The 26,378-nt window shown below is 46.9% G+C and overlaps 3 protein-coding genes across 3 annotated transcripts in view; 1 reads left to right on the top strand and 2 right to left on the bottom strand.

Moving 5' to 3' along the window:
- Positions 1-3,583, bottom strand: part of LOC140418065 (uncharacterized) — a 170,260-nt gene extending 166,677 nt beyond the window's left edge. The window contains exons 1-2 of the mRNA XM_072501492.1: positions 3,424-3,583; positions 339-1,359 (exon numbers count right to left, since the gene is read on the bottom strand). Of these exons, the coding sequence (XP_072357593.1) occupies positions 339-1,009 (671 nt within the window). The 5' untranslated portion in view covers positions 1,010-1,359; positions 3,424-3,583. The remainder of the gene's footprint in view (positions 1-338; positions 1,360-3,423) is intronic.
- A 14,658-nt stretch (positions 3,584-18,241) lies between these two features.
- Positions 18,242-26,378, bottom strand: part of LOC140422490 (uncharacterized) — a 29,559-nt gene continuing 21,422 nt past the window's right edge. Inside the window, exon 3 of the mRNA XM_072507513.1 lies at positions 18,242-22,225. Coding sequence (XP_072363614.1) covers positions 21,060-22,225 — 1,166 coding nt within the window. The 3' untranslated portion in view covers positions 18,242-21,059. The remainder of the gene's footprint in view (positions 22,226-26,378) is intronic.
- LOC140422491 (uncharacterized) overlaps positions 22,638-26,378 on the top strand; it is a 91,363-nt gene continuing 87,622 nt past the window's right edge. Inside the window, exons 1-2 of the mRNA XM_072507514.1 lie at positions 22,638-23,184; positions 24,276-25,378. Of these exons, the coding sequence (XP_072363615.1) occupies positions 24,632-25,378 (747 nt within the window). The 5' untranslated portion in view covers positions 22,638-23,184; positions 24,276-24,631. The remainder of the gene's footprint in view (positions 23,185-24,275; positions 25,379-26,378) is intronic.

The raw sequence follows: 26,378 nt of genomic DNA, 5'->3' as shown, positions 1-26,378 counted from the left end.
TTCTGTGAGAAACATCCAGATAAATTTAACAAAAGAATCATGGAACCACCATAGCCCATCTTCACGGCAATGTGGCATGAGTTTGATGATTCCAAACAGAAATGGGAAGAAAATATCTTCACACCGCCAAACACCCATTCATTCTGTCATCCTTGTTAAATTTCAAACCATGTATTCGCAAGAAGGCTCAGAGAGCATCAGCCCACTGGAGGCCAAGTCGTGAGACCGACCATTCCAGCACAAAGAAACCATCCGACCCACCCGACTGATCAACTGCCAGAATGAATGAAACAAAGTCCTGGATGTAATTGAGAGCAGTATCTAACACGTGTAATCACTCGTGAACTTGTTGGTGTCTCAGCAAGTGCGATGAATCACGAAATCCCTTCCCACATTGAGAGCATGTGAATGGCCTCTCCCCAGTGTGAACTCGCTTATGATTCTGCAGGTTGGATGAAACACTGAAACTCTTCCCACACTGAGAGCAGATGAACGGCCTCTCCCCAGTGTGAACTCGCCGGTGTCTCACCAGGTTGCCCAGAAGAGTGAATCCCTTCCCACACTGAGAGCAGGTGAATGGTCGCTCCCCAGTGTGAACTCGCTGGTGTAGTTGCAAGCTGGATGAATCACTGAATCCTTTCCCACACTCAGGGCAGGTGAACGGCCTCTCCCCAGTGTGAACTTGCTGGTGTCTCAACAGGTGGGATGACAGAGTGAATCCCTTCCCACATGTGGAGCAGGTGAAGGGCCTCTCCCCGGTGTGAACTTGCTGGTGTCTCAGCAGGTGGAATGATTGAGTAAATCCCTTCCCACACTGAGAACAGATGAAGGGCCTCTCCCCAGTGTGAACTCGCTGGTGTTTCTGCAGGGTGGATGACAGAGTGAATCCCTTCCCACACTGAGAGCAGGTGAATGGCCTCTCTCCCGTGTGAATGCGTCGATGAGCTGCCAGCTCCTTGGAGGCTTTGAACCTCTTCATACAGTCTCTACATGTCCACAGTTTCTCCATGTTTTGTGTCTCCTTGTATCTCTCCAGGTTGGGCAATCAGCTGAAACCTTGACAACACAGAACACGTGTACAATCTTTCCCCGCTCTGAATGGTGTGATTTATTTTGGCTCTGTAACTGGTTAAACCTCTTTCCACAGTCAGTGCACTGGAACATTCTCACTCAGGGGTGTGTGTGTGTGTGTGTCGGATCTTTATTAGTCACACTAATGTTTAAAATCTTTTGAAGGAGATATATCGGACAAACATTTCTCCTTTTAGATTCAAAGACCAGTGATATTCGGGTCCCAAGGAACCAAGTGACTCTGCCAGATCGAGACGTGATATTTGAGATTCCTCCTCTTCTAATATCCTGTGAAACATAATTTGCAAAGGACATCACCATCAGTACAGGGTAGAAATTCAAAACAGACAATTATGGCTTCCCTGGAACATTCTTTCCTCTCTCATTCTCCAATAGATGTAAATCTCCATCCCACACACTCTCCCTCCATTCTCACTCTGCTGTATCTAATATTCACCCTCCCAATTCTCCTGAAGGTGCTGATTCAGGCTCATTGACAGATCCATGCTCACTGGTTCCTGTCTTAAGAATTAGAAGCTACAGTCAGCCATTTGGCCCATCAAGCTTGCACAACCATTCAATGAGACCATTCGCTGATCTATCTCAGCACCATTTCCCCACACCATCCCCAAATCCCTTGATGTCTTCAATTTCTGGAAACTTATCAATCTCTGTCCTGAAACTACTTGATGGTTGAGGCTCCACAGTCCTCTGGAGTAAAGAATTCCACATCCTTGAATAAAGGATTCCACATCCTCTCCTTATGTTAGTTTTCTTTCCATTTCCTGACCTGTTTCCCATAACCCCGAACTAACTTGTCAATCATAAACCTGCCTTACCTATCCCTGAATCTCTTTAATGATCCCTAACTCCACTGGTCCTTGTGGAAGAGCATTTCAGAGACTAAAAACTCTCTGAGGGAAGAGATGAATGGAAATATATAATGTAGCTACAGTACAATATTACACAACTAGAAATAAGAAGAAATGTACTTTATTACAGAATCATAAATAATAAATATAAAATTTTATGGTAAATTTTCATCCTGGAGCCCAGTCACCAGCGGTGTACAACAGGGATCAGTGCTGGGTCCTCTGCTATTTGTGATTTTTATCAATGACTTGGATGATGGTGTTGAAGGTTGGGTTAGTAAATTTGCTGATGACACCAAGATTGGTGGAGTAATGGATAATGTGGAGGGCTGTTGTAGGCTGCAAAGAGACATTGATAGGATACAGAGCTGGGCTGAAAAGTGGCAGATGGAGTTTAACCCTGATAAGTGTGAGGTGATTGATTTTGGTAGGACAAATTTGAATGCGGATTACAGGGTTAACGGCAGGGTTCGGAAGAATGTGGAGGATCAGAGAGATCTCGGAATTCATGTCCATAGATCTCTGAAAGTTGCCACCCAAGTGGATAGAGCCATGAAGAAAGCCTATAGTGTGTTAGCATTTATTAACAGGGGGATTGAGTTTATGAGCCGTGAGGTTATGCTGCAACTGTACAAGACCTTGGTTAGATCACATTTGGAGTTTTGTGTGCAGCTCTGGTCACCTCATTATAGGAAGGATGTCGAAGCATTGGAAAGGGTGCAAAGGAGATTGACCAGGATGCTGCCTGGATTGGAGGGTAGGTCTTATGAGGAAAAGTTGAGGGAGCTAGGGCTTTTCTCATTGGAGCAAAGGAGGAGAGGCGACTTAATTGAGGTGTATAAAATGATGAGAGGGATAGATAGAGTGGACGTTCAGCGACTTTTTCCTCGGGTGGATGTAGCTGTTACAAGGGGGCATAATATAAGGTTCATGGTGGAAGATATAGGAGGGATGTCAGAGGAAGGTTCTTTACTCAGAGTGGTTGGGGCGTGGAACACACTCCCAGCTTTTAGAACTTTCAAGCGGTTATTGGATAGGCATATGGAGTGCACTAGAATGATTGGGAGTAGGTTGATTTGATCTTAGGTTCAGACTAGTTCGGCACAACATCGTGGGCCGAAGGGCCTGTACTGTGCTGTGCTGTACAGTACAGTTCCATGTACCATATAACACTAGACATTTCTCTGTCCAATAGTAATTTACTGTCCCCTTAAATGTCAGCCATCTCCTGGGGAAAGCAGCCCCTTAATTGTGAACATTGGGAAAGAGACCATCCTTTTAGCCAAACAAATAAATGTGTTAAGCTGAGGGAGCAAAGGATGTCAATGTCTTTAAGAGAGAGAGACCTGGGCCAAGCTTTGCAGAGTCTGCACCCTCCCTGGATTCACTTCCTTTCCCTTCAGTTGCTGCAAGTCACCAATTGAAGTTCAGAATAAGAACAGAAATGGAAAGGGGGAAGAAAAGAAAATGTTTTACTCACAGATGTTGGAGACAGGAGGAAGATGCAATCTCTGTGAAGCTCGATCTTCATCGCACAAAACTCGCACCGTGATTGGTTGGAGGACTAGAGTCCTTCCGGTCTTCCAAATTTATCCATTGGTTACCCGGCGTCTGAAGACAATAGACAACGGAAGTCACTGTTGACATCAAGTACGCCAGGTATTTGGCCAATAGGAAACGCACCCTCCCGCACATGCGCATCATATCCTCTACCATGCGCAGCCCCGGGACGCCCGCTCGCGCGGTGGTTAGAGCGGTTCTCCCAGCGCAATGGGATTATGGGAGCTGGGGCCTCATCCGGAGCCCAGCCTCCAAACTCCTGGGACTGGAATGGAAAGGGGGGCGGGGCATCTGGGTAGTCACTGGATTGGATTGTGACGTCCCCCCCCTTAGCAACACAGCTTGTTAACTTCAGGTGTGAAGATTTGGACACCTGGGTGACACATTGGGGAGGGCAGCAGGTGAGAGTGAGACTGAACCAGAGAGTCAGCACCTTGAGGGGAGGAGAATTGGGGGAAAGCAGGAGCAGGATAGTGGGATGAATTATTGTTAAAATTAATAAAGACAAGGGAGCGTTTGGGGGGACAGATATTTATTATTTTAGAGGGAAAATGATTTTGCTGTTTTACTGCTGCCCACGACTAAACCAAATTAACCCTGACAGTTGGGGTTTATTTTTGCTGATGTTAGTGGTCTCTGTAACTGGGCTGGAATTTAATATTCTGAATGGACGTCTAATCAGTTTTGGATTGAACACCGTGTCATGTCCTTGATGTGGGATCAGTTGTGTCTTGCTGGGTGCTCAGTTTCTCTTTAAGAACTGCTGTTTGTGATTTCTCCTCATTCATTCAGGACTCTCAGCTGAAATCAATTTACAATCAAACTGTTCATTTTCAGCATCGCACCCAAACAAATCCTTGCTGTGGAATTGACAATTCCAAGTCTGAAATGTTCCGCTGATTGAAATGACATAAAATGGACATCAAAGAAACAGACCATTCGGCTCACCTGGTCTGTGATGTTTGTTACACTCAACGTATGCCTCTTCCCAGTCCTCTTCACCTTCCCTGTCAGCCAGAGCTCAGTCTGAGGTCATGTCCCCATTCAGGACTGGAGAATAAAACTCCTGTGGTGTGGCTCAGGAATCAGTGTTGGGTCCACCGCTATTTGTGATTTATATTAATAATTCGGATGAGAATTTAGGAGGCATGGTTAGTAAGTTTGCAGATGACACCAGGATTGGTGGCATAGTGGACAGTGAAGAAGGTTAGGATTGCAACGGGATCTTGATCAATCAGGCCAGTGGGCCAATGAATGGCAGATGGTTTTTAATTTAGATAAATGTGAAATGATGTATTTTGGTAGATTGAATCAGGGTAGGGCCTACTCAGTTAATGGTAGACTGTTGGGGAGAGTTATGGGACAAGAGATCGAGGAGTACAGGTTCATAGCTCCTTGAAAGACACAGGTAGACAGGGTGGTGAAGAACACATTCGGCATGCTTGATTTTGTTGGTCAGAACATTGAATACAGGAGTTGTATAAGACATTAGTAAGGCCACACTTAGAATATTGGGTACAGTTCTGGTCACCCTATTATAGAAAGGATATTATTAAACTGGAATGAGTGCAGAAAAGATTTACTAGGATGCTACCGGGACTTGATGGTTTGAGTTATAAGGAGGGGCTGGATAGACTAGGACTTTTTTCCATGGAGCATAGGAGTCAGAGGGCTGATCTTATAGAGGTCTCTGAAATAATGAGGGGAATAGATCAGTTAGATAGTCAGCGTCTTTTTCCAAAGGTAGGACAGTCTAAAACTAGAGGGCACAGGTTTAAGGTGAGGGGGGAAGAGATACAAAAGGGTCCAGAGGGGCAATTTTTTGTGGTGAGTGTCTGGAACTCCAGAGGCAGTAGTAGAGGCGGGTACAATTTTGTTTTTTTAAAATGCATTTGGACAGTTATATGGGAAAGGTGGGTATAGAGGGATATGGGCCAAATGTGGGCAATTGGGACTAGATTAGTGGTAACAACTGGGCGGCTTGGACAAGTTGGGCCAAAGGGCCTGTTTCCAAGCTATAAACCTCCATGACTCATGCCTGCCCTCTTGTGCAGTGCTGAGGGAGTGCTCCTCTGTTGGAAGTCCGTCTTGCAGGTGAGATGTTAGTGAGGCCTGCTTTATCTGCTTGGTTAGATTTAAAACACCTCACATTATTTTTGAAGAAGAGCCGGGGAGTTATCCCCGGTGTCCTGGTCAATATTTATCCCTCAATCAACATCACAAAAACATCATCTGTTCATTATCACATTGCTGTTCCTTCTCAATAGGTTGTGGGGAGTCTACAAAAGGATACAAACAGGTTAAGTAAATGGGAAATATTTGCAGATGCAGTATAATGTGGGAGAAAAAAAAATCAAAGAACAATACAGCACAGGAACAGGCTCTTCAGCCCTCCAAGCCTGTACCGGTCATGATACCATCCCTGGCCAAAACGCTCAGCACTTCCTAGCACCGTATCCCTCTGTACTCATCTTATCCACCTATTTGTCAAGATGCCTTTTGAACACTGTTAATGTATCTGTTTCCGACTTCCGGTGGCGGCCATGGATTGAGTGGTCGCACATTTGGCGGCTGCTGCTCAAGGTGGTTTTGTTGGTCCTTTTCGCCGATTAAATGGCGGATGGTTTAATCAAAAAAGTGGTGGAGGAAGACCATACTCCATTGGTGAATGGATTTGTGGACCAGGAATGGTTTTAGAAGAAAAGAGCTGTTGGAGCAAGAAACTTTTCCTGCGACACAGGGAAAGATGGCGGAGAGCAAGGGCCCGACCCTACCATCTCAATGGTCGATGGAGCAGCTGGTGGACATTTTGGATAGGAAGTTCAGCCAGCAGAGAAGAGAAGCTCTGGAGGACCTGGCGAAGACAGTAGACATGCTGAAAGCGGGGATCGATTGTGTGGAGCTGAGGTTGGACAGCCAGAGTCAAACGATCCAGAAAGTGGAAGAGGAGGTGGGGAAGCACGAGGAGCAGCTTACATTCGTTGGGATGTTGAGCGATACTCAGAAGTGCCACAAGGAGAAAGTGGTGGACGTGGAGAACCGCTCCCGGAGGCTGAATTTGAGGATTATGAGTTGCCAGTGGGCATCGAGGGAGCAGACGCTGGCTCTTGTGTAGCCAAAATGCTGAAGAAGCTTCTGGGGAGGGGGCCTTCAACCAGCCCCGGGAGGTTGATTGGGCGCACAGGCACTGATGAAGAAGCCGCAGGCGAACGAGCCGCTGAGGGCGATGGTGGCGTGGTTGCACAGGTTCCTTGATAAAGAAAAGATCTTGAGGTGGGCCAGGCAGGCGAGGCAAAGCACCTGGGAGGGTAATGAAGTGGGGTGAGTAGGTGATTAGTGTGTTAGTAGGGGTTTAGATTGTTGTTTTGTTTGGGGGGGCTGCTGACAGGGGTGGGCGTTTGAAGTACGATAAGAAAGGGGTTGATGACGGTGGACATCCGAGGGCGGGCCTGTAGGGTTGCGTGACGTAGGCCGGATGCTGGGGCAAGAGGGACTATGGTTGGTTGGCTGGTGGGGGGAATGGATGAATGGATGGGGAGTCCCCCAATCAGGTTGATCACATGGAATGTGAGAGGACTGAATGGGCCGGTCAAGAGGTCACGCGTGTTTGCGCATTTGAGGAGCTTAAAGGCGGATGTAGCATTCTTGCAGGAAACACACCTGAAGATTGAGGTTCAGACCAGGCTAAGGAAAGGGTGGGTAGGTCACATCTTCCACTCAGGATTAGATATTAAGACGTGGGATGTGACGTCCTAATAAATAAGCGGGTAGTGATTGAGGTGGGGAATATAGTAGCAGACTCGGGTGGAGGTTCGTAATGATGAGCGGGAAATTAGAGGGGTTGCTGGTGGTCCTGGTGAACATTTATGCCCCGAACTGTGACGATGTTGAGTTTATGAGGCGGGTGCTGGGGAGAATCCCAGACCTGGACTCGCACCAGCTGGTGATGGGGAGGGATTTTAATGCAGTTATTTTGCTGAAATTGGAATGGTTGAGTCCGAAGTCAGGGAGGGTATCAGCGGGGCGAGGGAATTGAAAGGGTTTATGGAGCGCATGGGAAGATTGGACCCATGGAGGTTTGGTAGGCCGAGGGCAAAGGAATTTTTGTTTCACTCCCATGTACATAGGATGTACTCCCGGATCGACTATTTTGTGATGGATAGGACGTTGTTGGCGGGAGTGGTCAGCTCAAGAGTACTTGCCGATTGCGATTTCAGACCATGCACTGCATTGGGTGGATTTGCAGGTGGATTGGAGGAGTGGGGGGGACAGCGCCCGGGGTGGGGGGGGGGGGGGGGGGGGGGGCAGCATCCGCAGTGCAGGTTATATGTGGGATATTAGCAGATGAGGAGGCTTGTGAGCAGGTGAGGGCTACTATTTGGAGGTATGTGGGGCTGTATGATCTGGGAGGTCTCGGCCACCACTATGGGAGGTGCTGAGAGCCGTGGTCAGGGGGGGTTTATATCGATATGGGCACATAGGAACAAGATGGAGCGGGCTGAGATGGTGAGGTTGATGGATAAAATCCTGCAGGTTGATAGGAGGTATTCGGTGGCCCCAGAGGCTGGGCTGTTGAAAGAGTGGCAGAAACTCCAGATGGAGTTTGGGCTGGTGTCTACGGGTAAGTCAGTAGGGCAGTTGAGGAAGTCAATGACAATGGGGAAAAGGCGAATAGGATGTTGACACACCAATTGAGGAAAAAGGAGGTGGCGAGGGAGATTGGAAAGCTGAAGGATAGGAGAGGGAACAAAGGCTTAGACCCGGTGGGGGTGAATGGGGTATTTGAGGACTTCGACAAGGGACGATATGATTCGAACTCCCCGGCCGGGGTGGAGGCAAAGAGGTATTTTCTGGACAGGTTGGAGTTCCCCAAGGTGGAGGAGGACCTGGTGGAAGGGCTGGGAGCGCCCATTGAATTGATGAAGGTGATGGAGGGTATGGGGGTGATACAGGTGGGGAAGGCCCCGGATGGCTTCCCAGTGGAATTTCACAAATAATTCTCGGGGGACCTGGGGCCCCTGCTGGTAGGGACATTAAATTAGGCAAAGGAGAAGGAGGAGCTTCCCCCCATGTTGCAGGCCCCGATTTCCTTAATTTTAAAGAAGGATAAGGACCCGGAGCAGTGTGGGTCCGACCTTCCAATTTCATTGCTAAATGAAGATACCAAGTTGCTGGCTAAGATCTTAGCCTCACGGATTGAGGACTATGTGCTGGGGATGATAGGAAAAGACCAGACAGGGTTTGTTAAGGGGAGGCGTTTGTCGGGCAATATTAGGCATTTGTTAAACATTAAATTCCATTTGCCATTTCTCTGCACAAGCCTCCAACCTATCTGTGTCCTGCTGTATCCTCTGACAATCCTCAACACTATCTGCTACTCCACCAACCTTGGTGTCATCCGCAAATTTATTAATCAGACCAGCTACATTTTCCTCCAAATCATTTATGTACACTACAAACAACAGAGGCCCCAGCACAGATCGCTGTGGAACACCATTAGTCACAACTTTCCATTCAGAAAAACACCCTTCTACTGCTACCCTTTGCCTTCTGTGACCGAGCCAGTTCTGTATCCATCTTACCACCTCACCTCTGATCCCATGTGACTTTACCTTTTGTACCAGTCTGCCATGAGGCACCTTGTCAAAGGCTTTACTGAAGTCCATGTAAACAACATCCACCGCCCTCCCCTCCCCTCCCCAATTTCCTCCCTTGCTTCCCTCAGTATTCGGGAGTAAATCTCATCCGTCCCAGGCGACTTATCTACCTTAATATCTTTTAAAAGACCCAATACCTCCTCCTTTTTGATATCAACATGACCCAGCCTGTCCACACACCCTACCCTAGAATCATCTTCCACAAAGTCCTTTTCTTTGGTGAACACTGATGCAAAGTACTCATTTAGTATCTCGCCCATTTCCTCTGGCTCAACACATAGATTCTCCCCACTGTGCTCAAGTGGTCCAATCCTTTCCCTGGCCACCTTCTTGCTTTTTACATATGAATAAAAAGCTTTAAGATTCATCTTAATCCTACTTGCCAAAGACTTTTCATGACCTCTCCTAGCCTTCCTGATTTCCCGCTTAAGTACCTTCCTACTTAGCATGGTGGCGCAGTTGTTAGCACTGTTTCCTCACGCCGCCGAGGTCACAGGTTCGATCCCGGCTCTGAGTCACTGTCCGTGTGGAGTTTGTACATTCTCCCCGTGTTCATGTGGGTTTTGCCCCCACAACCCAAAAATGTGCAGGGTAGGTGGATTGGCCACGCTAAATTGCCCCTTACTCGGAAAAAATGAATTGGGTACTCTAAATTTTTTTTTTTTAAAGTACCTTCCTACTTTCTTTATATTCCTCAAGGGTTTCAACTGTCCCCACCCTTCTAGACCGTACAAAAGCCTCCTTTTTTTTTCTGACGAAGCTCAGAATGACCCTCATTTTCCAAGGCACCCAAAACTTCCCATACTTATCCTTCATTCTCTCAGGAACGTGACTATTCCTGAATCCTAATCAACTGTCGCTTGAAAGACTCCCACATGTCCGATGTTGATTTACCCTCCAACAGCCGCACCTAATCCAAATTCTTTCATTCCAGTCTAATGTTATCGTAATTTGCCTTTCCCCAGTTTAGCACCTTAATGCGAGGGTTACCCTCATCCCTGTCCAAAAGTACCCCAAAACTTATGAAATTGTGGTCACTACTCCCAAAATGTTCCCCGACTGAAACCTCAACCACCTGTCCAGGCTCATTCCACAATAATATGTCCAGCACTGCCCCTCCCTAGTTGGACTATCTACATATTGCATCAAGAAGGCTTCCTGGCTACATCTTACAAACTCTGCCCCATCCAAACCCCTAGCACTCCGTGAGTCCCAGTCAATATAGGGGAAATTAAAATCCCCTACCACAACATCCCTGTTACTTTTGCACCTATCCAAAACCGATCCAAAATCTTTCAACCTAAATGCTCCTCTATCTTTTGCTGGCAGTTGGGGTCCTGTAATAAACGGCCAACATTGTGAGTGCCCCCTTCCTGTTCCTGAGCTCTACCCAGATTGCCTCATTGTATGAGCCCTCCGAGGTGTCCTCCCACAATACGGCTATAATATTCTCAGAGAATATGAATGTGTTCACTTTGGCAGGAGGAATAGAGAAGCAGTATCCTATTTAAATGGAGAGAGATTGCAATTCTCAGTGTTACAGAGAGATCTGGCACAGGATTCAGAATGAGTTAGTGCACAGGAACAGCAAGTGACAAGGAAATCAACTGGAATATTAGTGTTTCTAACAAGGAGAAATGGAAGCTACAGCTGTGCAGGGCCTTGGTGAGACCACATCTGAAATATTGTGCACTGCATCTTCACCTTGTTTGAAAAACCAAGATATAATTGTGTTAGCTGCAGTTGAGAGAAGGTTCACTCGACTCATTCCCGGGATGAGGGGCTCCTCTTATGAAGAAAGGTTCGTGAAGGATTTAGGTTATTCCGGACCTGATAATACTTTATTAATAACCAAGCTCTAGGTTAACTCCCAAAAGAGGGAAACCTGTTTTCCTGCCAAGGCTCAGAATAGATCTCACAAAGGGAGAATGCTTTTCCGGGTCTCAGACAGTTATACAGGATCTCAGTTACTTTTTAATGAGAAAAGTTCAGATGCATCACTCATAACTAAATCGTTACCTCTATCGTCGTGGTCCTCGTCATTTAAGGCTTCCTGAATGCAAGAGAAGGCTGTGGAATCGACCAGGGTGGTCACGAAAGTTCAGAACAAATGTCTCTAGCAGAAGGAAAGTTGCTACGTTATTGCAAGTAATTTGACTGCCTGAGAGCTGCCTGTTCTGTTAAGGTATTGTCTAATGGGAACTAGTGCGTTAAGGTTAAGAAACTGCATGTAATATGTCAGTGTTACCTTAAGTAAAAGTTTAAATATTGTTTTCTTTTTTGTTTCAATAAAGTTTGTTCATAAAATAAAAAAATAAAAAAAAGGCTTCCTGAATGAGTGTCTAGGAGTTTCAACTTTGAGAGTAATTCTTACACAGTATAATTTTAATCGAAGTATTTTTATTGTAAAAATACTCCCAAAAGATGCATACAGAATTGCAGAGTTAAAAATATAAATTGATTAACAGTCTTTAGTTATCTGTTAATAATATTAAATCGTTAATAGTCCTATGTTATCTGCTGACAATATAAAACCTGTTAACAGCCCTTTGTTATGTGCGAACACACTAACTTCTCTCAATAGAATGATATATCTGAAACATGGAAAATCCTAAAGTATCTCCTATCAATTTCTTAATACATTTCTAAAAAGTTAAATAAAAGCATACTTACAAAACCTGAGGTTTTGCCTGACGAGGCAAGCTTGAAGAACAGAGCTTTTACCCACACTCCTGCAGGGGAGTGAGAAGGGTATCTCTCTGCTAAAATGCCTCTCTTTTTATGTACATAAAATTCTCTTATCAGTCAAGGACTGCATCTGTTATCTTGTCACTTATTGTTGGTTAATTACCTATAGCCAAATGGCTAATTGGATGTATTATCATCAATACATATTTTAATGATCGTAGGGTCTGTGTAAATGTCAGGTGTCTTAAGATATATTGGCAAAGGGGACTCGTATAAAGGCCTGTCTTTTTTCAGTGTTGTCATGTTTCTCAGATACCAAAACAGACTTTTTGTGAGGGTGTAATTCTAAGTGTCAAGAGTTATACAGTTAAGGAAGGATTTGTGTATTATTTATCTGAAGTATTTCCTGTCCCCATGATTTGAATATTTATACGTGTAGGGAGTGATCCCAAAGAATTTATGGTGTGTCAATGGAAGGTCTTTCTTATCCTGTAATTGTTTGTATTAATGAGCCTTTGAAACCAGCTCCGAGTTTCTCCCAGCTGGTGATAACCTATACATGACCTTTAGCTGAAGTGGTTTTATTCCACTTTGAATTAAAATGCTGCTTGTATTAATTCTGCAGCGGACATGATATTCATCACAGGTTGAAAGCATTGGGCCCATACGCACTGGAGTTTAGATGAAGGAGAGGTGATCTTATAGAAACATTTACAATCCTGAGGGGATTTAATAGGGTCGAAGTCAGGAGGCGCAGCACGGTAGCACAGTGGTTAGCACCGTTGCTTCACAGCTCCAGGGTCCCAGGTTCAGTTCCTGGCTTGGGTCACTGTCTGTGCGGAGTCTGCACATTCTCCCCGTATCTGCCCGGGTTTCCTCCGGGTGCTCCGGCTTCCTCCCACAGTCCAAAGATGTGCAAGTTAGGTGGATCGGCCATGCTAAATTGCCCTCAGAGTATAAAAAGGTTAGGTGGGGTTACTGGGTTAAGCGGATAGGTTAGAAGTGTGGGCTTAAATGGGGTGCTCTTTCCAAGAGCTGGTGCTGACTCGATGGGCCGAATGTCCTCCTTCTGCACTGTAAGTTCTATGATTTGTGGGAGATGCTAGAACCAGGGGGCACAGTTTATCAATATGAGGTCCACCATTCAGACGGAGATTGAGGAGAATATTTTTCTCTCAGAGGGTGTTTAGTCTGTGGCATTCTCTTCCCCAGAGAACAGTGGGGCTGGGTCATTGAATATATTCAGGGCAGAGTTAGTCAGAGTTTTGACAGAGGAGTCAAGGGTTTTGGGGGTGAGACAGGAAAGTGGAGCTGGGATCACAACCAGATCAGCCATGATCGTATAGAATGGAGCAGCAGGCTCGAAGGGCTGAATGGCCTACTCCTGCTTCTGTGTTCCTATCTGGTTTTGCCTAAATTTGCTGCCACATTTCCTCCATCGTAACAGTGACGACACTTCAGAAAGTACATCACTGGCTGGAAAGTGCATCGGGAATTCCAGTGGCCCTGAAAAGTGTTATATAAATACAAGTCTTGGAGGGGAAGGGGGGGGGGGGGGGAGACAGCTGAATCTAAGAGGAAGGAAAGGTGAGCCACAGGGGGGGGGGGATTGGGGGCAGGAGCGGGTAGAGGGGGGGTAGAGGGAAGAGACGGAACAATAGAGGAGAGCCAGGGAGGGGGAGGGGGGAGGCAGGGAAACGTTAACAAACTTAACGTCCACAGGAACAGAGAAAACATGGAAGACGGAAGTGCGCAGAAGCGGAATGAGACGACAACGGCAGCGAACTCCGTCTGGGAGAAGCAAGGGACGACAACACCACAAACAGATGCCTACTTATGTGTGTAAATAATTTTGCCAAGTGTACAGAGCTGCTGCTGTTGAGCGGGGGCTTAATACCGTCTGATGGCTTCTCAGGGAAAATTAAAACGTCAGCAGCGACCCGTAGGAGAGTGGGGGTGAGTGCTCCGTTGGGAGGGTGTGGGAAGACTGAGGCGCGTGGGGTCACGTCTAGTCAATTGCTATTGTATATTCCCTTTTTGCACTATGTTAATGTTCACTCTATTTTGCTGTGTTAGGATTATTACTATTTATTGTGAAAAACTTTGCAAAACTTTAATTTAAAAAATATTTTTAAAAATAAATACATGTCTTTTGTTCAATCTGCAAATCCCTCTGTTCCGTTCTCTTTCATGGACTTATCCAGCTTCCCCTTAAAGTCACGCACACATTGACACTCAAATTGACAAAGGAACCAAAGGCGACATGAGGGAAACCTTGTTTATACAGCGAGTGGTGAGGATGTGGAAGGTTCTGTCTGGGAGTGTGGTGCAGGCAGATCCAATCACGGTTTTCTAAAGGGAATTGGGTAAATGCTATGAAGGGAAAGAATTGGCAGGGTTACGGGGGGAAAGGCAGGGGAGTGGCGCTAGCTCTGCAGCACTTGCTGAGAGATGGCAGAGACACGATGGGCTGAATGGCCGCCTTCTGTGCTGTGAGCATTTGGTGATTCTATGCTGCAAATAGTGGGTTCCATGAACCATCAGGAAGTTATGGAATGGGGAGAATCGAGAGTCCCTCAAGTGTTGCCCCTCCCTGCCTGGGCCAGGCTAGGTGTATAGTGATCAGAGAACATCCTTTTCCCCCTCCAAGTGCAACTCTCTCTCCCCCACAAACCACGTGAATCACATTGAACTTGAACAAAAGGGGCTACCTGGCAGAAGGGAGACAAAATGCAAGGAGACCCAGCAGACGTGGCAGGCAGCAGAGTGGTGTTGATTTCATGCAATGAGATAGACATGCGGAGATGAATCAGTCTTGTTGCCGATGGTACAGAATGTCCAGCAGAGGCAGTGTTGGTGGAGCCAGCTGTCCAACCTGGGCCAGAGCGCCCAGTCTGTGATGCTTCTGGTTAGATGTCAAAAAAGGCAGACTGAGACTGCAGTGCAGCAAGCCAATACTACGGGTCTCACAAACAAGAGGCTCATGTCACATCACTCCTATCTCTCCACACTGCCTTTGACAAAGGACATGTATCTCTCATCCAGTCCCCCCCAAGATTGTTGAATGTGTCAACCATTAAGAATTGGAAGGAAGGCTGTGGGGCTCTTTGTTTTAGCTGATGAGCACACTCCTGTTGGGCAGCCTGGGATATGAAATGCAGATGGCTTTTGTATAGTTTTATTTGAATTTGGTCTGTGTGGCCCACAATGTCTTTAGTGACCCTTCAGGGATAACGAGATGCAGATTTTCCCAGACCACCAGACAGCTCCTTTTGTTTGAGAGTCACAGACAGACATAGATTCAGCCAATTTCGTCTTTGTGCAGTGACCATGTCTCAATATATTTTATAGAAAGAATATCCAGGGTGAGATCTTAGTCCCTCAACATGTCACACAATCTTATCAAAACTCCACAGGGGGTGTCTGTCTCACAAGCTTTGCTTATCTCTCCCTTTATCATCCTGATGATTCAGGCAGCACCTCAGATCTTAAAACATGGTTTTCCTCTAAAAGTAAAGGGTTCTGAGGCAAATGGTAGAAATATTACCAAGACAAAGGTATTAACTTATTCATCTCATCTACACTTCTGGAATCTCACTGGAATGTAGGTGGATACCAGATTGATACATTCCAGTTAACTACACCCAAGGTGAGTTATTCCAATTCCTTCACTGTTCAGGACAATCAAACATTCCCACCTGATCCCAGGTATTAACATATTCTGTTTGTTTATTCTTTATTGTCGATGTCAGGCTTGGGTTGTTCACCTTGGAGCAAAGGAGGTTGTGGGGAGATTTGATAGAGGTGGACAAGGTTATGATAGAGTTAGGTAAGGTGGATAAAGAAAAGCTGTTCCCATTAGCTGATGGGACAAGGATGAGGGGGACACAGATTTCTGGTTTTGGGCAAGTGTTTTAGGGGGATGTGAGGGAGAATATTTTTACACAGCGAGTGGTAATGACCTGGAACTCACTTCACAAAGGTGGAGGAATTGGAGATAACGACCAATTTGAAAATGAAATTGATGGGCACTGGAAGGAAATAAACTTGCAGGGGAATGGGGACATCGAGGGGGAATGGGACTGACTGGATTGTTTTGTTTGTGCAGCTGTTCGACTTCTTCATCAAATATTTCACAAATTGATCCAATCGGCATGGCGTCCATTCGCACTGTGAACTAAAAATTGTGTCAAAACAGGATATCCTGGAATAGCTGGTACTCTGACCCCTTCCTGATCTTAACACCAGTTTTTAAAAATTCTTAAAGCTGCATTACAGTGAAGGTAAAGTTAGGGCAGCACGGTGGCGCAGTGGGTTAGCACTGCAGTCTCACGGCGCCGAGGTCGAAGGTTCGAGCCCGGCTCTGGGTCACTGTCCGTGTGGAGTTTGCCCATTTCCCCCGTGTCTGCGTGGGTTTCGCCCCCACAACACAACACTGAACACGCTAAATTGCCCCTTAATTGGAAAAATGAATTGGGTACTCTAAATTTATTTAAAAAAAGGTAAAGTTACCATAGTTCCAGGTGACCATAGGCTGCTTTCCCCTTTGAGGAGGAGAGCTGACCGGTGGTGGTTTAACCAGGGTGGTCGAGAGGGATTCAAACTGATGAGTGGGGGAAGGGACAAGAGAAGGTGAGGTAAATCAAAGGGAATCAAGGAGGTAACGGAGCAGAGCAGTGATCTGGGTAATGATAACCAGAGTGTGGCAGGAAAGGACAGAGAGAACTAACTATAAAGAGCACCAACAGATAAGACCAGAGAGTGGAAACATGGTAAAAAGACAGAGTTAAAGGCTCTGTATCTGAATGTGTGCAGCATTCGGAACAAAATGGACGTGGAAAGGACATTTTCTCTTGTGTGTGAGTCCAGAGCTAAGGGACACTGTTTTTAAATTAAGGATCACTTCTCTAGGACAGAGATGAGAATAAATATGTGACTTTGGAACTGTCTGCCTCAGAAGGAGTTGGGGGAGGGGGGTCATTGAATATTCTTAAGACAGAGGTTGATACATTCTTGTCAGGAAAAGGGATCAAATGGCAAACGGCATTCAAAAGAAATCTTGACAAACACATGGATAGGATGGGTATAGAACATACAGTGCAGAAGGAGGCCATTCTGCCAATCGAGGAGTCTGCACCGACCCACTTAAGTCCTCACTTCCTCTCTATCCCTGTAACCCAATAACCCCTCCTAACCTTTTTGGACACTAAGGGCAATTTATCATGGCCAATCCGCCTAAGCTGCACGTCTTGGGACAGTGGGAGGAAACCGGAGCACCCGGAGGAAACCCACGCACACACGGGGAGAACGTGCAGACTCCGCACAGAGAGTGACCCAGAGGGGAATCGAACCTGGGACCCTGGCGCTGTGAAGCCACAGTGCTATCCATTTGTGCTACTGTGCTGGTATAGAGGGATACGGCACAAGGAAGTGCCGAGGATTATGGCCAAGGTTGGTATCATGACCGGTGCAGGCTTGGTGGGTCGAAGGGCCTATTCCTGTGCTGTATTGTTCTTTGTTATCGGGGTCATGGAATTTGAAATGCAAACATATCAGCCATGATCTTATTATTTTTAAAAGTATTTTTATTCATGTTTTTAACATTTACAAAACATTACAGCACAAAATAAAATAAATGCAAGCACAAAACCCCACCCCTGCCTTTAACGCTGTCTTTTTATTATGTTTCCATTCTCTGGTCTTAACTGCTGGTGCTCTCTATAGTTAGTTCTCTCTGTCCCTTCCTGCCACACTGGCTATCATCACCCAGATCACTGCAAATAGAAGATCCAAACCTTCATCAGGATCCAACTGACCGGCGCCCAGCTCATCAAATACTTTGCTTCCGAATTTTCTTTTGTTAGGAAGTGAGAATGCTGAGGCCAGACCTTGTTTCCTCCTTGGTGGGGACGTAACCCGCGTCCACATCGCCACTTCATTCTTCCTCTGGTCGTACGGCTCAGACTCCTAGAACATCGGCGAGTAATCAGACCATGACAATTTCCACTTGCCTTCAGGCATATATCACAGAAACTACTGGGATTGTGAGTCTGAAATGTTATTTTCCTTTAGTTTTGAACATTCACCATTAGACAAGCATTCTCTGTTACCATGTTATAATACTGACACCAAAGAGAAAATGCTGGAAAATCTCAGCAGGTCTGGCAGCATCAGTAGGGAGAGAAAAGAGCCATGTTTCGAGTCCAGATGACCCTTTTTCAAAGCCTTGGTCACCTGGACTCGAAACGTTAGCTCCTTTCTCTCCTTACAGATGCTGCCAGACCTGATGAGATTTTCCAGCATTTTCTCTTTGATTTCAGATTCCGGCATCTGCAGTAATTTGCTTTTATAACACGGACAGCCTCATGGTGAAGGAAGAAACTGCAGCCAATCTTTACTTTATATAGCTTTATTTACAGAATGAAACGTTACAGGTATATACCTCCTGGCCCCACTCCACTCCACGTCAGTAAGTGTGGCTTCATATGACCTTTTATGGAAAACTGGAAATAAATAAAATGAACTCATAAAAGGGGGTGACAACCCTGATAGGATACTGGAACAGGATACTGGAACAATAACAAAACATTAAAAGGAAACTCACAAATCTAAATTAAAATGTTGTTCCGGGGCTGATGATGCACTCCAGCCCCCACGATGCCCATTGGTCATGGGAGGCCTTAAGCCTTGCCGTGGCCACCAGGTACTCCTCCTCCAGGGACACCCGGCTGCAAACATAGCCACAGAAGAGGGGCGATCAGATTACATGACCCCCTCGATCACTGACCTCCAGGATCTGTTAATGGTTACCTTGGCCAGGCCCAGGAGCAGGTTTCTAAGGAGCGCCTCGTCCATCCTCATACCCCCTCTGCACCTGGTATGTGTGCCTTTGTGCTCTTTTTCAGCAAAACAGGTGCAACAGGTGATTAAGAAGGCTAATCGAGTTTTGTCTTTCATTGCTAGAGGGATGGAGTTCAAGACTAGTGAGGTTATGCTGCAATTGTATAAGGTGTTGGTGAGGCCACATCTGGAGTATTGCGTTCAGTTTTGGTCTCCTTACCTGAGAAAGGACATATTGGCACTGGAGGGAGTGCAGAGGAGATTCACTAGGTTGATCCCAGAGTTGAGGGGATTAGATTATGACGAGAGGTTGAGTAGACTGGGACTGTACTCATTGGAGTTTAGAAGGATGTGGGGGGATCTTATTGAAACATATAAAATTATGAAGGGAATAGATAGGATAGATGCGGGCAGGTTGTTTCCACTGGTCGGGGAAAGCAGAACTAGGGGCATAGCCTCAAAATAAGGGGAAGTAGATTTAGGAACGCGTTTAGGAGGAACTTCTTCACCCAAAGGGTGGTGAATCTCTGGAATTCCTTGCCCAGTGAAGCAGTTGAGGCTCCTTCTTTAAACGTTTTTAAGAAAAAGATAGATACCTTTCTAAAGAATAAAGGGATTCGGGGATATGGTGTACGGGCCGGAGAGTGGAGCTGAGTCCACAAAGATCAGCCATGATCTCATTGAATGGCGGAGCAGGCTCGAGGGGCCAGATGGCCTACTCCTGTTCCTAGTTCTTATGTCCTTATATATAAAACAGAACAGACAATTAACACAAAGGACAAATGAACTGCTGGATAAGTTAATAAAAGAAAAGGTGGGGTGTTTTTTTACAGTAACACCAACTAAAAGCATAAATCCCAAAGAAAATGTCCAAATTGGCGGGGGGGGGGGGTTAGACATAGAACATACAGTGCAGAAGGAGGCCATTCGGCCCATCGAGTTTGCACCGACCCACTTAAGCCCTCACATTCACCCTATCCCCGTAATCCAATAACCCCATTTAACATTTTTGGTCACTAAGGACAATTTAGCATGGCCAATCCACCTAACCTGCACATCTTTGGACTGTGGGAGGAAACCGGAGCACCCGGAGGAAACCCACGCAGAGACGGGGAGGATGTGCAGACTCCGCACAGACAGTGACCCAGCGGGGAATCGAACCTGGGACCCTGGCGCTGTGAAGCCACAGTGCTAACCACCTGTGCTACACGGGGGTGGGGGTGATGATGCACCCCATGATGATGGGAGGGTTGGGGGTGATGATGCACCCCAGCCCCCACGGCCAGGAACGGCCTCCAACGTGCTGGTGGACACTGAATGCTCCAGGGGCACCCATCCTTGAACAGAGACACGGGACGGAGGCAGAGTCAGGTTGGACAACCCTCTCGACTGCCAGCTGCATGGACGTGTTACTGGCCAGCTTAGCCGTTTTCACAAAACGACAAACCAATTAAATCAAATTAAACAAAGGGACAAATGAAAAGAGCCGCCGCTTAAAGGGACACTGCATCCAAACAAATCACAAAGGAAGCATTAAACAACAGAACAAAATGTGACAAGAGGGCTCAATAAAACACCTCAATCCCCACGGTGCCCACTGGGTATGGGAAGTTTCAATGTTGCCGGCAGACATCTCGTGCTTCCTCTCCAAGGGCAGCCAGCTATGAATATAGTCACAGAGAAGGGACAGATAGTTGTGCAGATGACCCCCTCGATGGCCCGCTGCCTGGACTTGTGCATGACAAGTTTGGCCTGGCCCAGGAGCAGGGTCACGAGGGGCTCCTCCTCCCTCAATGCACACAACCCCACCCCATTGCACACCAGGTGCCTGAAGATCAGGAGCATGAGACGGAAGTGAAAACAAAACTGGAGTAAAAGTTTTTTGAAATAACTGAGAAGGGGATGCAATCTATTACAACTTACACACACAGGGTCCACAGACTCCCCAAGGCCGCAGAAGAACATGGGTATCTTGTGAACTCCGTGAACCAATACAACCTATGGTTGTATGGGACTGCTGCATGCAGTACCCTCCACCCAGGGTCCCCGATGCATATTCATGAGCTCACCTAGCCTGCCACAGAATGGTTTTTACCACCTACCCTGGTGGGAAAACCTGGAACCTTGCTCTAGGTTTGTGGTTTACGAGTTAAGTGACCTACATACACAAGGCCACAGGAGGAACCAGATGGAGCATTTGCACAACTCCGAGCCTCCCCAACAGGGAATTGTACCTCGCATTATAGGAGGGGGTACAAACTCTATGGAAAAACATTATATGTGCTCAAATAACCAATCAATGCCTCCACCTGTAGAGACTTAACCACAATTGACACAATTAACATCCTGTCTGAGTGTGAAAGGTCTCGATTCACTGTGACTGCCATGGTGTCTCAGCAGTAGGGTGACTCAGTGAATCCTTGCCCAAACTCAGAGCAGGTGAATGGTCTCTTTCCTCTGTGTGCACTTCACTGTGTTTCTGCAGGCTGGATGACTCAGTGAACACCTGTCCACAGTCAGAGCAGGTGAATGGCCTCTCCCTGGCGTGTATTCGTTGGTGCCTCCGAAGGTTGGATGAAAAAGTGAATCCCTTTCCACACAAGGAGCAGGTGAACAACCTCGCCCCAGTGTGAACCCGCTGGTGTCTCCCGAGGCTGGAGACATCTCCAAATCTCTTCCCACACACAGAACAGGTGAACGGTCTCTCCCCAGTGTGGACGCGCTGGTGTGTCAGCAGATTGGTTGACCGAGTAAATCCCTTCCCACACACGGAGCAGGGAAACGGCCTCTCTCCGGTGTGGACTGCCTGGTGCCGCAGCAGGGTTGATAACTGAGTAAATGTTTTCCCGCACACTGAGCAGGCGAATGGTCTCTCTCCAGTGTGAACTCGAATATGGGCCAGCAGATTGGATGATTCACTGAATCCCGTCCCACACACAGAGCAGGTGAACGGCCTCTCCCCAGTGTGAACTCGCTGGTGTGTCTGCAGGTGGGATGGCCGAGTGAATCCCTTCCCACATTGAGAGCAGGTGAACGGCCTTTCCCCGATGTGAATTCGCAGGTGCTTCTGCAGGGCAGATGAATTACTGAATCCCTTCCCACACTCAGAGCAGCTGAACAGATTCTCCCTGGTGTGTATTCGCTTGTGTCTCCATAGGTTGGATGAAAGATTAAATCCCTTTCCACACACTGAGCAGATGAATGATCTCTCCCCAGTGTGAACTCGCTGGTGTCTCGCAAGGCTGGATGCATCCCCAAAACATTTCCCACACTCAGTACAGGTGAATGGCCTCTCCCCGGTGTGAACCCGCTGGTGAGTCCGCAGACAGGATGACCTTGTAAATCCCTTCCCACAATCAGCACAGGTGAATGGCCTCACTCCAGCATGAACTCGCTGGTGTGTCAGCAGACTGGATGATCTCGTAAATCCCTTCCCACACTCAGAGCAGGTGAACGGCCTCGCCACAGTGTGAACTGCCTGGTGTCGCAGCAGAGTTGGTAATTGAGTGAATCCCTTCCCACAGATGGAGCAGGTGACTGGCCCCTCTCCAGCATGGACTCGCTCGTGTGCCAGCAAGTTGGATGACTGAGTGAATCCCTTCCCACATTCAGAGCAGATGAACGGCCTCTCCCCAGTGTGACTGCGTCGATGAGTTTCGAGCTCAGAAGGTGCTTTGAATCCCTTCCCACAGCCTCCACATTTCCACGGTTTCTCCATGGTGAGGGTGTCCTTGTCTCTCCAGGTTCTACAATCAGTTGAAGCCTCAAGAAAACACAGAACACATGTATAATCTCTCCCCGCTGTGAATGGTGCGATGATTTTCAGGCTGAAACTGGTTAAAGCTCTTTCCACAGTCAGTGCCCTGGAACACTCTCACTCGGGTGTCACAAGTTTTTAAGAGAGAGAGAGACCTTTCCAGAGTCTGCACCCTCCCTGGATTCACTTCCTTTCCCTTCAGTTGCTGCAAGTCACCAATGTCCCCCCAGAATGAGATAAGAAATGGAAAGGGGAGACATTGATTTCCTCCCAGATGTTGCCCAGAGGAGGAAGTCAGTCTAAATTGCAACGTCCGCTTTGTGAGGTCACAATGGAGCGCTGCCTGAATCAGCCAATGGGAATCACCCTGCTCCGCGGTGACGTCAACTGGTGCGCAGGTCCGGCGCGCGGACACGCAAGCCCCGCCACCACCCGTTATGCCCCCCCTCCTCCTCTTCCACCAAGGTTTCCAGGCAACCGGCTGACGGCTCCGGCCAGAGCGAGAAGCTCGGTGATCTCCCCCTCCCCCCGGCCCGGGACTGCGCATGTCTAAGGGAGAGCGAAGCTGCGCATGTGCGGAGGAGAACCCGCCCCATGACCTTCCTGCTGTTGTGTTGACAAATCAGAAGAATTGGAGGACCGAAAGGACTCTGGTCCTCCAACCAATCAGAGCGCGGGCTTTGGGTGAATGACTATGGAGCTTCACACAGACTGGAACGTCCTCATGTCTCCAACCTCTGTGAGTGAAACACATTCTTTTCTCCCCTTTACATTTATTTTCTCATTCTCACCTTCAATTGGCGACTTGCAGCAACTGGAGGGAAAGGAAGTGAATCCAGGGAGGGTGCAGACTCTGCAAAGCTTGGCCCAGGTCTCTCTCTTCTCTCTTAAAGACATTGACATCCTTTGCTCCCTCAGCTTGACACATTTATTTGTCTGGCTAAAAGGATGGTCTCTTTCCCAATGTTCACAATTAAAGGGCTGCTTTCCCCAAGAGATAGCTGACATTTAAAGGGACAGTAAATTAATATCAGACAGAGATATGTCTAGTGTTGTTATGTGCTCCAGATTAGATATATTATTTATGGTTTTGTAATAAAGTACATTTATTTATATTTCTAGCCGTGTATTAGAGTCCTGTAGCAACCTTAGGGACAATTTGAGCATGACTATTCCACCTAACCTATACATCTTTGGACTTGACTTGTCAATCTTTGGATTGTTCGTCAACAGTGACTAGTGGAGGCTGGGGGGCGTTGAATATACTAAAGGATGTGTTAGGCAGATTTTTGATGCCGAGAGAGTCGAGTATTATGAGGAACCAGCAGGAAAATGGAGAGATAACTGAGATGAGGAGGGATTTCTTCACTTGAAGATGTGGTAAAACTTTGGAATTCTCAACGCCGGAGGACTGTGGAGCGTCAGTCATCAATTATATTGAAGAAAGAGACTCATTGCTTTCTAGATATTGACGACATCAAACAATATGGGGAATAGTTTGAGGAAATGGTGCTGAGGTAGATCGGCCTATAATCTCATTGAATAGTTGAACAGGCTCGATGTGGCAAATGGCTGACTGCTGCTCCGATTTGTTATGGTCGCTGTGCCCAGGAAACAGCCTGTCAATCAGCCTGAATCAGCACCTTCAGGAGAATTGGGAGGGTGAATATTAGATACAGCAGAGTGAGAATGGAGGGAGAGTGTGTGGGACGGAGATTTACAGCTTTGCGGAGTAAGAGAGGAAAGAGTGTTCTCTAGAAACTAGAATTGTCTGTTCTGAATTTCTATTCTGTACTGACAAGTGATGTCTTTTGTAAATTGTTTTTACAGGATATTAGGAGGGAGAAATTGCAGATAGAAATCTCAAAAGCCGCATTTAGATCTGACTGAGTCACTTGATTCCTCGATACCTGACTATCATCGACCTTTGAATCTAGAAGGAGAAATGTTTGCCCAATCTGTCGGCTTCAAAAGATTTTAAACATCAGTGTGACTGGATAAGCACCGAAACGCACACACCCGAGTGAGAGTGTTCCAGGGCACTGACTGGAAAGAGCTTTGACCAGTTACACAGCCTGAAAAAACATCGCACCATTCACAGCGGGGAGAGACCATACACGTGTTCTGTGTGTGGGCAAGGCTGCAACTGATTGTCCAGCCTGGAGAAATACAAGGAGATACAAAACATGGAGAAACCGTGGAAATGTAGAGACTGTGGGAAGGGATTCAGATCTCCATCTGTGCTGGAAGTTCATCGACGTAGTCATACCGGGGAGAGGCCTTTCACCTGTTCTCAGTGTGAGAAGGGATTCAGTGATTCATCCACCCTGCAGAGACACCAGCGAATTCACACTGGGGAGAAGCCCTTCACCTGCTGTGTGTGTGGGAAGGGATTTACTCTGTCTTCCCTCCTACGGACACACCAGCGAATTCACACAGGGGAGAGACCATTCTTCTGCTCTCAGTGTGGGAAGGGATTCATTCAGTCATCCAGCCTGCTAAAACACCAGCGAATTCACACAGGGGAGAGACCATTCCCTTGTTCTGTGTGTGGGAAGGGATTCAATGACTCATCCACCCTGCAGACACACCAGCGAGTTCACACTGGGGAGAAACCATTCACCTGCTCTACATGTGGAAAGGGTTTCAGTGTTTCAACCACCCTGCAGACACACCAGCGAGTTCACACCGGGGAGAGACCATTCACCTGCTCTCAGTGTGGTAAAGGATTCAGTGATTCATCCACCCTGAGACGACACCGACGCGTTCACAGCGGAGCGAGGCCGTTCACCTGTTCTCAGTGTGGTAAAGAATTCAGTGATCCATTCCACCTGCGCAGACACTGGCAGGTTCACACCGGGGAGAGGCCATTCACCTGCTCTCAGTGTGGAAAGGGATTTCGTGATTCATCGAACCTGCTGAGACACCAACAAGTTCACAATTGATTACAGGGGTTGTTTTCTGCTGTTACTGTTTCTGCTTCAATTACATCCAGGACTGCATTTTTCTCACTCTTACAGTTGGTCAATGGGGAAGGTTTCTTTCTGCTGGACTGGCTGGTCTTACCCAGTGGAGTGATGCCGTTTGAGCCTTGTTGCGAATGCTTGGTTTCAAATTTCACAAGGATCATAAGACCATAAGACATAGGAGTGGAAGTAAGGCCATTCGGCCCATCGAGTCCTCTCCACCATTCAATCATGGCTGATTTCAACTCCATTTACCCGCTCTCTCTCCATAGCCCTTAATTCTTCGAGAAATCAAGAATTTATCAACTTCTGTCTGAAAGATACTCAACGTCCCGGCCTCCACCGCCCTCTGTGGCAATGAATTCCACAGACCCACCACTCTCTGGCTGAAGAAATTTCTCCTCATCTCTGTTCTAAAGTGACTCCCTTTTATTCTAAGGCTGTGCCCCCGGGTCCTAGTCTCCCCTGCTAATGGAAACAACTTCCTCACGTCCACCCTATCTAAGCCATTCATTATCTTGTAAGTTTCTATTAGATCTCCCCTCAACCTCCTAAACTCCAATGAATATAATCCCAGGATCCTCAGACATTCATCGTACGTTAGGCCTACCATTCCTGGGATCATCCGTGTGAATCTCTGCTGGACCAGCTCCAGTGCCAGTATGTCGTTTCTGAGGTGTGGGGCCCAAAATTGCTCACAGTATTCTAAATGGGGCCTAACTAGTGCTTTTATAAAGCTTCAGAAGTACATCCCTGTTTTTATATTCCAAGCCTCTTGAGATAAATGACAACATTGCATTTGCTTTCTGAATTACGGACTCAACCTGCAAGTTTACCTTTAGAGAATCTTGGATTAGGACTCCCAAGTCCCTTTGCACTTCAGCATTATGAATTTTGTCACCGTTTAGAAAATAGTCCATGCCTCTATTCTTTTTTCCAAAGAGCAAGACCTCGCACTTGCCCACGT

This window comes from Scyliorhinus torazame, chromosome 5, assembly GCF_047496885.1.
Source record: "Scyliorhinus torazame isolate Kashiwa2021f chromosome 5, sScyTor2.1, whole genome shotgun sequence".
Taxonomy (NCBI): Eukaryota; Metazoa; Chordata; class Chondrichthyes; order Carcharhiniformes; family Scyliorhinidae; genus Scyliorhinus; species Scyliorhinus torazame.
This window is presented reverse-complemented; position numbering and strand designations above follow the sequence as displayed.